Source organism: Pipistrellus kuhlii, unplaced genomic scaffold, assembly GCF_014108245.1.
Source record: "Pipistrellus kuhlii isolate mPipKuh1 unplaced genomic scaffold, mPipKuh1.p scaffold_m20_p_19, whole genome shotgun sequence".
Classification (NCBI taxonomy): domain Eukaryota; kingdom Metazoa; phylum Chordata; class Mammalia; order Chiroptera; family Vespertilionidae; genus Pipistrellus; species Pipistrellus kuhlii.
The window spans coordinates 18,620,226-18,633,956 of record NW_023425504.1 but is presented as its reverse complement, the minus strand read 5'-3'; the positions used below and the strand labels follow the sequence as shown (position 1 = coordinate 18,633,956).

Below are 13,731 nucleotides of genomic sequence, written 5' to 3'. Positions count from 1 at the left end.
GCTTTTCCTTCTTCCTTTCTTTTTTTAAAGGGCCAGTTGCAGCTTGATTGGCTGGTGCACATGAGGACTAGTGTATTTCTATTGATCCTATCTCCCATGTTGACAAACGCCAATGCCAAGGCTTTTGCAGTCCGGGGCTGCAGTTTGCAGTAGAGCTAAGCGGTGTGCGGCTTTAATTCCACGTCAGATCAACTTTGATCGATATCCCCCTACTGGCCCAATTGGAAGAGCCCAATTCACAGGCGCTGAGCCTTTTTCCTCTTTCCTTCTTTTTCCCCCTCTTTACACCCACCATCTTCTAGGGGAGAAAAGTCTTGGGTTTTCTGTATAATTTTTTTTCTGTCTCTCTCTTTTGTGTTTTTTTTTTGTTTGTTTGTTTTTTGGTGTTTTATCTTTTTTTGTTTTGTGTTGTATTTTAGGTTATTCTCTCTCTTCTCTCTTCTCTCTCTCTCTCTCTCTCTCTCTCTCTCTCTCTCTCTCTCTCTCTCTCTCTCTCTCTCTCTCTCTCTCTCTCTGAGAGAAAGATCTCTTTGGCTAACGGAGCTTGCAGCCAGTGAACCCGCCTTCCACGTTGGTGTGAAGACAGAAGTGAGGTGGGGGGCAGGGAGGGGGTGTGAGAGAATCTAAGAGCCAGAGGGAGCAGAGAGAGAGAGAGAGAAAGAGAGAGAGAGAGAGAGAGAGAGAGAGAGCGCTCGAGAGAGGAAGAGAGGAGGTGGTGGAGGAGGAGGACTAGTGTAGGGTGGAAAGGAAGAGTGAGCGCGAGCAAGTTGAAGGGAGGGGGTATAAGAGCCAGCGAATTCTTTTTCTTTTCCTGTTATTATTTTGACGACTCCCGAGTTGCGCCCATGCTCTTGTCAGCTTCGTTTTAGGCGTAGCATGGCCAGGCAGAAGAAAATGGGGCAAAGCGTGCTCCAGGCGGTCTTCTTTTTAGTCCTGGGGCTTTTGGGTCATTCTCACGGAGGATTCCCCAACACCATCAGCATAGGTAAGCGCGAGCGAGCCAGCCGGTTGGGCCGGGTTCTTCTGCACAGGAGACCAATGCCCTGGCATGGCTATTGCGGCCACGGGTCCCCGTCCTGCAATGCCTGGGGAGGGGGATTGGGAACAGAGACCAGACCAGGCAGGAATCCCGGAGATTTGAGCCCCAGAGAGCTGGCGGGTCTGGGGAGCATCAGGCACCAGAGAGGGGTCTCCCGGGGCTGGGGAGGGGAGTTGACTGCTGGGTTTTCCGAGATGTGGTGAACAGGGGAAGTATGCTGGATACTGCAAAGGGGCAAAGAGTCGCAGTTTTTAGGCTCGCTGTTCTAGACTTTGGCATGGCGTGCGTGCTGCCGCTGGAAGTTGTCCCAGGGTGATGCCGCCTGTCGGGGCCGCGTCAGGGCACATTACCCGGCTCAGGGCGCCCTGTCCGGCATCTCGATTCACCCCAGAAAGGCTAGTGCTGGGAGAGGTGGAAGCCCATTCTGGATCCCCAGACCCGGGCAGCTATCGGGGAATCTGGGTAGGTGGAGGATGCGGTAGGAGCCAGGGGTGAAACAAGGAACTGAGTAAGGAAGCAGCGAAGTCAGCCAGATCGGCAATTCATGAATTGCCGCTGTGTCTGTCTGGAGCCCAGTTCCCGGACGCTGGGAGGGAGTTTTTCTCATCTTCTGTCTGTATTTACAAGTCAAAAAGTTAAAATTGTTGCCATTATCAAACCAAACCCCTATATTGTAATGGTGGACCTGGGTGGCAATGGGGAACAGGATGGGGGCACCAGGGAGAATGAAATTGTTTTTCTTGCCAACCTTTCCCTTTATGCCAGAAAAACATTAACAAGCTTGTGGAGATGTGCATTGGAGAGGAGGGGGCAATGGAGAGGAAGCTACTGCCTGAGAAACAGTCAAGTCCCACTCCTGATTCCATCATCCTACCCCAAAGGAGCCCCCCTCTTCCCTCTTACCCCTTTTCCCCTTCTCTCCAGCCTCTCCTCCTCCTCTTCAGACTAGGGGAAAACCAGGTTTCTCTTGGCCAAAATTTGAGTTCACAAGAGTCTTGAAAGACACACTGGTTGAAAATCAATTATCTTCGCACCCCGATACCATTGAGAGGGATCTCCTATCTGCAGTGCTCTCTAATTTGTAACCTGTCCTGGGGGGGACACAAGCCAAATCTCGGTTCCCTGTGCTTATAGGTGGACTTTTCATGAGAAATACGGTGCAGGAGCACAGCGCTTTCCGCTTTGCCGTGCAGTTATACAACACCAACCAGAACACCACCGAGAAGCCCTTCCATTTGAATTACCACGTAGATCACTTGGATTCCTCCAATAGTTTTTCTGTGACTAATGCTTGTAAGTAGATCTGCTTTTCCTCCCTTTGGAACCTTTGGGACCTTACTTGCATTTTGCTCGTGGGACTTGGGGTCTGCATATGTGCTGGGAATGGGTGATCACCTCAATAGACATTTTAGGGGCTCTAATCAATCAAGGTTTCATGCGGCATAAACCAACTCCAGAGGATCCTGCTGAGGGAGGGACTTAAATCAGTGCATAAAACTCTCTCCTGAATCATGTTTGATGCAAAAGTTTCATTTTCTTCAGTGCTAAACCAGCAATTCCTCCCCCACATCTTTTTTTTTTTTCCAGAAAAAAAGGAAAGAAAAAATAGCATGGTTGTTCAGGGAAATTTCTTCAGATGGGATTAAAAAAAGAAGCCTCTTGATTGAGTCAATTCAGGATGTACATTACTTGACTGTTAAAGCTAGTGTCTGGCTGTTGAAATCAGCTGAATTTGACAATTGCCTAATAGATAGGAGCCAAATATGGGAAACTCTGCAAACAAGTGACCTTGAAGGACAGATCAGGCTTAATTCCCTGGCCTTTTTCTATCCTAGACTATCACCTTTCTTACCTAGAGAGTTCTGATAGGAACTGATAAGACTACAAACTGATTACAAGGGATGAACACCTGGAAAACTGAGGGGAAAGGAGAGGGCAGTGCTCAGGTGGCTACTTGGAAAACTGCTTCTGTTTTGTCTCCCCTAGTGTTGTTCACCCTGCCCACATATTGTTAAGGACAACACAGTTCTTAACTTAAAGCAAAAGGTGGAGGGGGGAGATTGCATCAGGCTAATAATATAAAAAAGGAGGAATTTCCTGAGCCCCAAAGCTATTTCTGAAATTCCTGTTTGTGCCATGGTAATTGTTCCTCTAGAAAGGGGACATTTTGAGGAGTAAAACCAAGGGAACCCAAATGACAGCCTGTTGGACACAGGTTTTTCTTGAATGGAATGTTTTATGAAAAAGACTGATAATTCTTTAAGCTTATTGCAGTAAAAGTTTTCACAACAATGAGGCTGATAATGACATATGTTTTGTTTTTATGGATTGTGTGGTTTAGAATTTTTGTTTTCTGGCTTTCATTCAAGGGAGAAATCATATTTATGTTTTGTTGTGTGAAACTTTATATATGACTGCGTTCAAATTCTTCTGCCTCAAAGGATATGTGATTTCCAAAAACTGTTGAGTCTCCAAGAGCACAGGTTCCTTGGATTTTCAAGACTTAGGTCAAGAGGATGGGGGTGAAATACATTGCAAAAAAATGACAGTATTCGCTTTAAGAAAATTTTAACTGAAGGTACAGATCTTTATATGAACATTTCTGTGATACTCTGTATTTGACATTCTTTGGCTTTCCGACATTGACAAAAATAGGAACTTATTAATTCCAGCTAAGTGTGAAAGTTACAAAATGTCTATCTATATTTTGCATCTTATTTCTGTGATCCCAGCCTGTCTCTACAGCACTTACAACACACAGCTGACTCTTAATCCTGCAGCACTGTGATCTTGCAAGAGGCTGAAGCTCAAATGCAGCTTCCTAAGTATCAATTAGAACAGATTTAAAACCAAATACTTGAAATCACCAGGATTTTTTTAATTATTAATAACAAATAACATTTGAACTCACTGGAAAGACTGATGAGGACTGAAATAAGAGTGTCAATTGACTTCTCAGAAATGATTGATTTCTAAGGTTTTTCATTCTGTGGGGTTTTTTTTGTTGTTGTTTTTGTTTTAATGCTCAAATCAGATCGACACCAGCCAGCTCAGGAACCTCACTCAAAGAGCAACCAGGAATGATCATTGCCTGATGTTCAGTTGCCTTAATGCCTTACCTTTCAGGGCAAGAAAAATAAATTGGTAAAAAAACGCCCCCTCCCCACCCACACACACCCTAAATTCACAGAACTTCTGCTAACAAGCTTACAAGGCTGGGTTATGGTTTGGGGCTTGAAAATGTGAGATAAGAGGTATGGATCACTGGGCAATAAGAAAGACTAAACAAAAAGGTGACCTTGCCCTTAGTTATGCCAGAAACACACATATGCATACACTGACACACACAGGAGAAATATCCAGAAACCAGTGATGTGTATGTACCCAGCTGCCTGTTGCACTCTCCAGCTTTACAGCCCAGAAGACAGAGGAGGAAAGCTTTCATCTTCTCTGGGCCCCGAAACAGTCCTCTCTGAATGTCACAGTCATTGAATGGGGGCCAGATCTCAAAGCTGTCTCCTGGCAGCTGCTGCCTAGAAGCTTAGTATAAGAAAGATCACTAGTCCCACCACAGTCTGATAGTCTCTGAATGCAGAAAACAATCATTTCACAAGGCCAGGAAGGCCCTAGAAGTATATTTCATATATTCCCCTGGTCTTGATTGTTCTTTTTCTTATGGAAGTAAAGATCACATTTATCAGGTGTCAGAATACAATACTAGTTCAGTACTGGGGTTTGGCAGGTGATCCCAGGTCCAATTCTTCCAATTGATTGCAATATTTCACAGAGGGAAAAAAAAACACAAAAAACTCTCTAGATTTTTTAGTCTGCCCCTTCCTGGAGACCTAGGGAAGATTTGAGAAAATCCCAGTTAAGTACAAATTGGTCACTCACCTCTCCTATCTGATTCAATGTGGAATGGGATGGCAAAAATTAAAGAAACTTTTCCCTGTTCTCATTTAGAATTCTTAGTTGTAGTTTTCCCTAGCACTAAAATTGATTTTCCCACGATCTTTCCTGTGCCCTCAATCTTGAGATAGGCATATACTTTTTTAGGACATAGTAACAAATACCCAAAATATAAACAAAGGGTAATACTTTATGCATGCCACTGCTCTCTGCTCTCCTTCTGCAATGTAATCTGAAGGTTTTATTGCAAGGAATCTAGGCATCAGTTATTTAAACACTCTTCTTCACCAGTAACCATTTTATGTTATGTTATTTTATATTTTATTATTTTATTTTATTTTATTTTATTTTATTTTATTTTATTTTATTTTATTTTATTTTATTTTATTTTTGCACAACCCCTGAAAGGTTTGCTTAAGAGAGACTCCAATTTCATTCTGTCTTAAGAAGGTAATAAAAGCCTCTCTGGCTTTGAAAGGTGGTTCATTTGGGATTTCGGCTCAGAGGTGAATTGAAGTTTATCAAAGAGACTCATCTGATTTGGAACCCATGTTCCCCTTTCATTGGGATTAATTGAGTTTGCTACCATACTTTTCAGTTTGGTCAGATAACCCCAGAAAGAGGGATGGTGTAAATATTATGGTTTCAAGACAAATACATTCATATACATACAGAGACACTCAAACACACAACATTACTATATATGAAAAGAGATGTACACACTTTTTTAAGTTACACGTTTGTTCTATAAACACACACACACACACACACACACACACACACACACACAAAAACCAAAAAAAAAACACAACACAGATTTGATCATCCTAGGGCTTTGTAAGATGTGAAAACACCAAGGGATTTTTGGGTCCCATTGGAGTGGCTTGATTCCTCAGGAAATGCCTTCAATTCCCTTGAAGTCCCCTCCTGTGTCTTGCTGCTGTGCACTTGTAGTGCACTCCACACTACATCGCCCCAGTCTCTGCAGTGTCAGCTCATTAGCACACAGATCTCATATTCCCTCTCCGCACTGTCATTGCAAAAATTGCTGTTGTACACCTTTACAGCCAACAAATGTGCTCTCGTGGATTACGCACTGTTTGCAAGAAGCAAGGAAAAGGCAAATGTAACCTTAAAGGTTATTCACCAAGGAATTGTGCTCTAAATGCATTGGCTTAAATAAAAATCTGTTGATGGAGGTGCAATTGATGGTGGGACTGAGAGTGAGACTTGGGAGTGTAGACTCTAATAGAGCCCCAGGCAAAATCCCTTTTGCTGGCTAACTCTAACTCATCAGCTGCATTATTTTACTTTATTTTTTCCTGAGCCATTTGAAATATACCTGCTAACTAGGAGCTTCTTTTATAACTGAGTGCATTTTGCTACCAAGTGTACTTAGCCTAGACATGTTTCTGTCTCCTGCTCACAGAGTCACAATCTAATTATCTAATTATTCTAATTGCCAAGATCCATTTAACCGTTTAGGTCCATTTGGGAAAGAAATGTCTCCCCTGATCCTATTTTCTGCTCTTTGGTGGGTTTTGTTTTGTTTTCCTGTTCATCCTTTTCATGTAATCTTTGGACCCAGGATGAAGACACACAGTACCACAGCTCCTGCCCTCAAACAGGTCTTCACATACTAACCAACATCAACTGCTCCAGCTTCACCTCCCACACCCAACCCCTCATCTTTGTGCCCTTGCTGCTCTCCATCTCTCCTCTGTCTGCAGGCCAAGCTTCAATAAACTCACTGGCTTAGCTCACTTCTCAGCCCCTCTGGCCAGCTGGCATAACCCACTGAAGCACCAAGAGGTAGCCTCAAGTGGTGCCAGTCAAAAATATAATTCACCTTCTCACAAGGTTTATTATGGATTTAAAAAATCTATTTTTTTATGTGTAGAGGAGGGAGGAAGGTGATGCTGTTCATTTGGGCCATAAAAATAGATGGCAATCAGCAGGTTGTAAAGGTGAATTTCCAACAAAGTGTATTACTTCCCCTACAAGTCAGCTTCCCTTTGATCTTTTAAGCAGGATGGGAGATACTGGAAAGGTTTGAGGGGAAGGAACAAAGAACACCATTTTGTTCTCTATCTATGCATACTGCAAAATGAGCCATGTTTTGTTTGTTTGTTTTATCTCAGCAATTTTAACCTTTTTCCTTTAAATGAAACTAATTTTCCACATTCCCCACTTCTGCCTTCATCAGAGGCTGTTTCCTTTAATGCTGAATTTCCCCCTACCCCCAATATTGAATGAGAATAATGGAGGCTGGTAGAGATTTTTATCATAAGTTTTTGGCTCCTAATATATTTTTAAATTTCATTATTATGGATAGTCGGAGGTGATAGGCTGGTCTCATTTTAACACATTAAAAATAAATAAATGAAGTTGCGGAGGCATCATTATTAGTTTTCCTTTGTGGATAAGAGATTGTCGTTTTTATACAATTGGTTAAAGGATTTTAAGAGAGGGTGATAATTTTATAAGAGAATTCATAACTTTTGCAGAGGGTAATAACCTGTTTATTCAATGATTTCACTTTAAACTTCATAGATTGAGACTGCAGATATATTTGAAGGAACTTTCAAAAACTCTGAAGGTCAGGAAAATTATATGCATACTTTTACCTGGTTCATTTAAAAAAAAATAAGCTCCAACTTTCTTCCTTTGGCTTTGATACTTTGGGTCTAATTTGATGAAATGTCCACAGGAGAGTGCAATTAAAATCCTAGGTGGGGGTAATGAGTATTCTTCAGCAGAAGTGGGAGTTCTGCAAACACAGAAGGAGCTCCCTCCTTCTTCTAGAAATGGCTGGGCTCCAGGCTGAGAGCTACAAATAGCCTCAGCCAATGTGTGGGGTGAGCCTGAATTAAGGCCGCAGTCCCTGAAAGGGGTCAGTATTTGGCAAAAGGTTAACATGAATAAAAATTATCCCCCTCACACTTTTACCTCTTTTCTTGACATTATTTCCCCCTCCTGCTCTGTCTGCCCAGCTTATGCTCTTTTGCTGATCTGACTGGCCCCTGATTCTGGCACCCTATCCACAATAAACTTACCTAGGAATTATTTTCTACCCTGGACTTTTCTAGACCTAATGCTCCTTCTTCATCAGAATATCTCTGTTCCTGGTCCACCCTCCTAAGGGCCTGCATTCGACTTTGAGGATGATAGCTTTTTTTTTTAAATCTAAAATAGAAATCTAGCTTAAAGTGTGTGATAAGAGGGTTAATGTATCTAACAGGGAAGTATTTGCTCTGGAAACCCTAATGCCTCAATTTCAAGACAAGACATTCAAATAGGGGTGTTTCTGGACATGATACATAGAGTGGATGTTTACTCTACCCAAATCAAAGATCAAGTGGCTCTGGTCGTGGAAGACTTTTACAGACCAAAGTAAAAAGCAACTTGCAAATGGTAGGTTTGGTGTAAGTACACCCGAGGCATAGGGCAGGTGCACCTTCACCATGTTGAATTTAAAAGTCTTTGGGGTAATTTGGAAAGCAGTCAAAGTTCATGGGGATTCATTTTCTAAAGGAGATAAATTTGTATATCTTTTTGTATGTCAATCATATGTCAATAAAGTTATTTTAAAGAGTGTAAATATTTATCTCTATTACAAAAACAATGACAGGTTTTTGGAGAATCTGGAGATGCCTATGTTGGTATTGGCAGGAGATGCACTGTCATGGAAAGGAGGTCGGAGAAGGGGAGACATGGTAGGGAAGCTTGATCTCTAACTGAGTTTCCTTTCCCTGTGATGGCATGTGGAATTCAATGATTATAAGGCAGCATCCCCCTTATAGATACTTAAAGGTAGCTCTGGAGGGACTTGGAAGCCTAGCAAAGTAGTGTAAGCTTCTGACTCCCTCAATCCTTCCCTTGCGCTTGGCTCAAGTGTACATCTGGCTTCTCTCCCCATGGAAATAATCAAAATACTCTCAGCTGGATTTCCATTCAAACATTGGTCAGAGAAGTAAATTCTCAGTTCCTAAAAACCACTGGCATCTTTAGCTATTATCCTCAACAGGACAATAGTTTGGTCTTATTTGGAGGAAGCACAGGAGCAAGGATAAAGATGGGTAGAGGAAACACAGCTGGTAATGACCCCTTAACCCTATAGGGCACAAGTCAGTCTAAAGCAGCACTTCTCATCTTTCATGTGCACAGCAATCACTTAAGGATCCTATTAAAATGAAAATTATTATTCAATAGATCTGTGATGGGGTCCAAGAACTTGTATTCCTACCAAGTTCCCAGATGATACCAATGTTGTTGGTCCTCAAACCACACTTTGAATAAGTAGAGTCCCGAGCAGACAGCATACGATTACCAAAGAAAATGGCTCTCCCTGGCAAACTCTTACCCACATCTGTACCTTCTTCTCTTACATAGAAGATTCTATAAGAGACACATTTGGCTTGCTCTGATTGAAGGATGTCTCTAACCTATTCCCAACAATGCTGTGTTCATTTCAGCTATATCTGTAGGTAGCATGATTAGATATCTGATGAGGCCATCTATTTAGAATTGCTTTTTGTAGGGATTTGAAGTGAAGATTGGAAGACAGGCTAAAGAGGGGAGGTAGCTCATGAGCCAGGATGAGTGTCTTGGCTTCTTGCCATACCTCATAGTGTACCTTTTAGAAAAAACCTGCCCAAGAGAGTTAAGGATGGCAAGTAGTTTCAACTGCCTTTTCACTTTGCCTCTCTCGGTCAAGGCATGACAGAAGGAGGCATGTAGCATCTGCTCCTCAACTGTCTGACTTTCCTTAAACAGGATTAGAAACAAGAAGTACAATGCAACCTGAGTTCTGTCTGCCTCTCCATGAGCCCCCAAAATTGACTCCATTTTCAAGGCCAATGTCAAGTACTCATTGTGAGATAGAGGGGAGGGAAGGGAAGTAATATCACTTCAAACATATCTAAACTGAAGATTGCTACAGGGAAGTCATATAGAGTTTATTCACTGTCATTTGAGGACTGCCAAATGACAACGTATTATCCCAAATTTTGTCCTCCATCAGTTTGTCATTAGTCTAAAATTCTACAAATTATTTTATTCGTGTTGCTGCCCTAAAGGCCTGTATTAAAATGGAAGCATGCTATCTGGAAAGGAATGAGTTAAATCCTTATTAGCCATTAATATTTCCAGAAAAAAATATTACATCAGATTACCACCTATTATTATACTTTGCAGGATCCTTGGAGGAGGCTTTCCAAGATAGGTGAGTGACCCAGAATAAAGCATTTGCCCAAGGAAGTGGGGCACCAAATGGATGCTATGCATCCAGAGGGCACTGGAAGACTTGAAAATGAGGAAGAGTCCCTCAAAAACACACCTGTTTTGCAACATTTGACTTTTATAGATAAAATCGGGTAGTTTGTTGATGAAGCTTTTAGTTGCCCTTGACTCTTCAAGTCACACCCTTCAGATGTTAGTGAGTCTGTTGCCTCTAATGTGCATGGTTATTAGCTACAATTGAATCTAGCCTCTGGATTCCTCACAATTACTGTGGAATATTTTCAGAAGTAAAATCAATTTGTGATGGAGGGGGTGAGGATTCTTTAACTTTTAAAAAATGTTGCAATCAAAACTGGTCTTTCAATTATCCATGATTGGCTGTTCTACCTTGTCAATTACTCATTCCAGCCAGGGCTCTCATCCTTTCAGCTGTCCAAAAAGTTATCAGGCTCCCAGCAATCGATGAGACAGAAATGGATCAGGGCCCAGCCCACAGAGGAATAATTGAGTAGATGTGGGTATGGGTCTCTGTAAATTTGTAAATTTAAGGTAGAAAGAACATTGATAGCCAATGAGCCATAACCTGTAACAGATTCTCAAATATTCTTATATTTCATTGCTATTTCCAAAGTTAATTTTTGTTAGTTTAAAGGTGTTTCTTGAATTGGATCACTTATATTAGAATCACTAAAGATGCTTATCTCACATTCCATATGTATTATATCAGAAAATATAAGGATAGGTCTTTTTAACAAAGCTCTATGGGTAATTCTAATGCACACTCAATTTGGAAATCACTGGTTTAATAAACCTTGGTATTGAAAATAGAGATAAATGGATTCAGAATTATTATTTGTTGAGGACCTACTAAGCTCCAGATATTGTACCAGAAACTTTCACATATGTTACTTCTGTAAATAAGTGAGATACTGATGGCCTATGCAAGCATTAGTGAGTTTGGCTCTCAGGTTGGAAATTCAATCCTTGAAATAAGAGACCAGTCTCAAGTCATAGTCTCTAAGCTAAAGTAAAAATGTTCTTTGAGATGGTAATTAAAAACAAGGAAATTATTTTTATTTTGACAATAATTCTTCCCTTCTTTGCTTGTTAACTAATGATTGGTCCTTAGCCATGCTATAAGCTAGATGTCATGGCTAATGCCATCCCATTTTTTAAAAAAATAGATGTATTGCAATCAGATTATATAACATTCAGTAATGCAACCAGTTTTTATAGCATTCATTGTGCCATCATTGCTATCAACAATAAAATCAGGAGTGAAATAATAGCAATACTGTTTATTGAACCCATAAAATGTGGAAGATACTGCACTAAGCATTTTACATGCCTTTTTTCATGAAATCATCACAACATTGCTGGAAAGGAGATACTCTCTTTACCATTTTATAAAAAAAGAATCAGAGGTAGCTCAAAATATATATTAGCAACTAGCTCAAGGTCACACAGCTGGCTAATTAGTGAAGCCAAGATTTTACTTGAAATCTTCCTGACTATAGAGCTTGGGCTCAGTTTCAACTGGGGTTGAAATAGCAAATGATTTTAGAAGTCAGGTAAATGTGGAAATTGGTCCAGATATAGAGTGGTAGGGCCTGTGGCAATCTGGGGAGTCCATGTCCATACCCAAACACAATCAAACTCAAATTCATTTTTTAAAACCACTGTGGTACAATAACACATCTAAAACAGGACTTAGGTAAGTGGTAAGTGCAAGTTTCTGATCTCTAACCTACACTACTCACCTCCTTCTAGACGCTACGTTACTTATTGAGGGAAGCTCAATTAATTGGTGGTTATAATTACTGGGAACCATAGAGTAGATAGAAAAGCTCTTCTTAGTCAATATCCTATTTTGACTTTCTCTTCTTAGTGTATCATCAAGGTACCTCAATATAGCAGAACCTTCTCTCTGTACATATACTTATAGCCCTACATGCATACACTGTATATCCAGTGGCCTTTCATGGTTCAGTGGAAGCTCTACTCTAACTAACCTTCCCCTAGGCAATGTTGAGGCCTGCAGCAAGGTCAGAACACTGGCACAGGGTTATTAGCTGTCACAGGGTTATTAGCGAGCACTCAGCAGGTCAGAAACAGTAATTCAAGAGGATGATATAGGGGAATAGGATCTTCCCATACACTCCTAAGAAAGAGGCTCACCAACTTTAGACTGGGATCCAAAGTTATAAATTGACCTAAGCCAATTTTGTCATTCACAATCATTCAGTTATGTTTTGTTGGATACCAGTAACTTGCCATGTTTAGAATAAGGGCTATAGATCTTTCCCCCATACTCTCACCACCAGGTATTAAAGTAAGCCTTAAACAAAATCCTGTTTCTCATTAAAATAATGGCAAAGAGGCATAAAAATAATTGGACAGCCTGTTCTGTGGACTCAGTCAAGTCCAGTTCCTTATCCTTTTAGGTGCTCCAACAGCACCTTGCATGAAGTAACACTTGAGGTAGACAAAACAATATTCTAGTGTCAGGCTGCAGCTAAATAAGAATCCTTCTTAGTGGTTGCCCACAGAGTGATTCATAAGTTAAGCCTAAGGTACAATTTCGAAGGGATAACACTACAGATCTTGTTAGATCCTTATATCTTCTTTCTTCGAATTTGGAAACTCCTCTACCATATTTCTAACCAATCCACATATGTTGAACACTACTGATTTCACAAATGAAAAAATTAAATGTTAATTAACAAAACACCTGGTGTACATTAGAGATAAAGATACCTGAAGTGCTGGTAGAACCATTTCTTGACTAGATCTAATTGCTAGATAACCACTCCTGCACTATGTATTTCCCAACAAGGAAAAATGACCACCCCGAGGTTATAGATTCAGACTAAATAACCCACATATATGTGACACAATTTATATTGAAGTCTTATAAAGTAAATTAGAAAAATATAAAATTTGAGATACCATATTTCTTATGGCATTGAGAAGCAGTAAAAGTAGGATTAGGGGTCTATGGAATAAGTACACTTGAGGTAGACAAAACAATATTCTGAACAGGAATAAGGAGACCTGGGATCCAGTCTCAACTCTGCCACCACTGCCTATATGACCTTGGACAAGTCATTCTGTTCTCTAGTTCTAGTTTTTATGGAGAGGTTCTCCCGGATAATCTCTGAGGAGACTACCAATTTGGACATATTATCACTAACTTGTCAATTCCTGTTATATCCTCTTCTAGTAACAATTTCACTTCATTTCTTACTAGGGAAGGCTCATCCAAAACAAAGTCTCTTAAATTCTTTTTCTACATCTAAAAAATTTTCTCCATATCTCTTACATTTTCTTTATAAGACATAAAATATTGAATCATTGAAATCAGTGGAAAATAATTCCAGCCAGTTGTAGCTTCTCCTTGTCCAGATCTCAACTCTTCCACTTACTAGGTGTGAGAACTTAGGGCAAGTTATTTAACTTCATTGTGACTCAAATTTCTTAATTATAAAGTGTGGGTAATAATAGTCCTTATCTCATAGGGTTGTTGAGAGTTTTAATGAGCA

At 40.6% G+C, this 13,731-nt stretch overlaps 1 protein-coding gene across 6 annotated transcripts in view; it reads left to right on the top strand.

The window, feature by feature from the left end:
• The first annotated feature begins 457 nt into the window (after positions 1–457).
• GRIA3 (glutamate ionotropic receptor AMPA type subunit 3) overlaps positions 458–13,731 on the top strand; it is a 327,676-nt gene continuing 314,402 nt past the window's right edge. For 3 of the 6 annotated variants that reach the window (XR_004988881.2, XM_045583555.1, XM_036443405.2), the window contains exons 1-2: positions 459–985; positions 2,174–2,332. Coding sequence is in view for 4 of the 6 variants with exons in the window: in XM_045583555.1 (XP_045439511.1) it covers positions 877–985; positions 2,174–2,332 (268 nt within the window). In the remaining 2 variants the exon portion in view is untranslated. Of the gene's footprint in view, positions 986–2,173; positions 2,333–13,731 lie in introns of all 6 variants that reach the window. The other 3 variants (XR_004988882.2, XM_036443406.2, XM_036443404.2) reach the window with 2 other exon arrangements.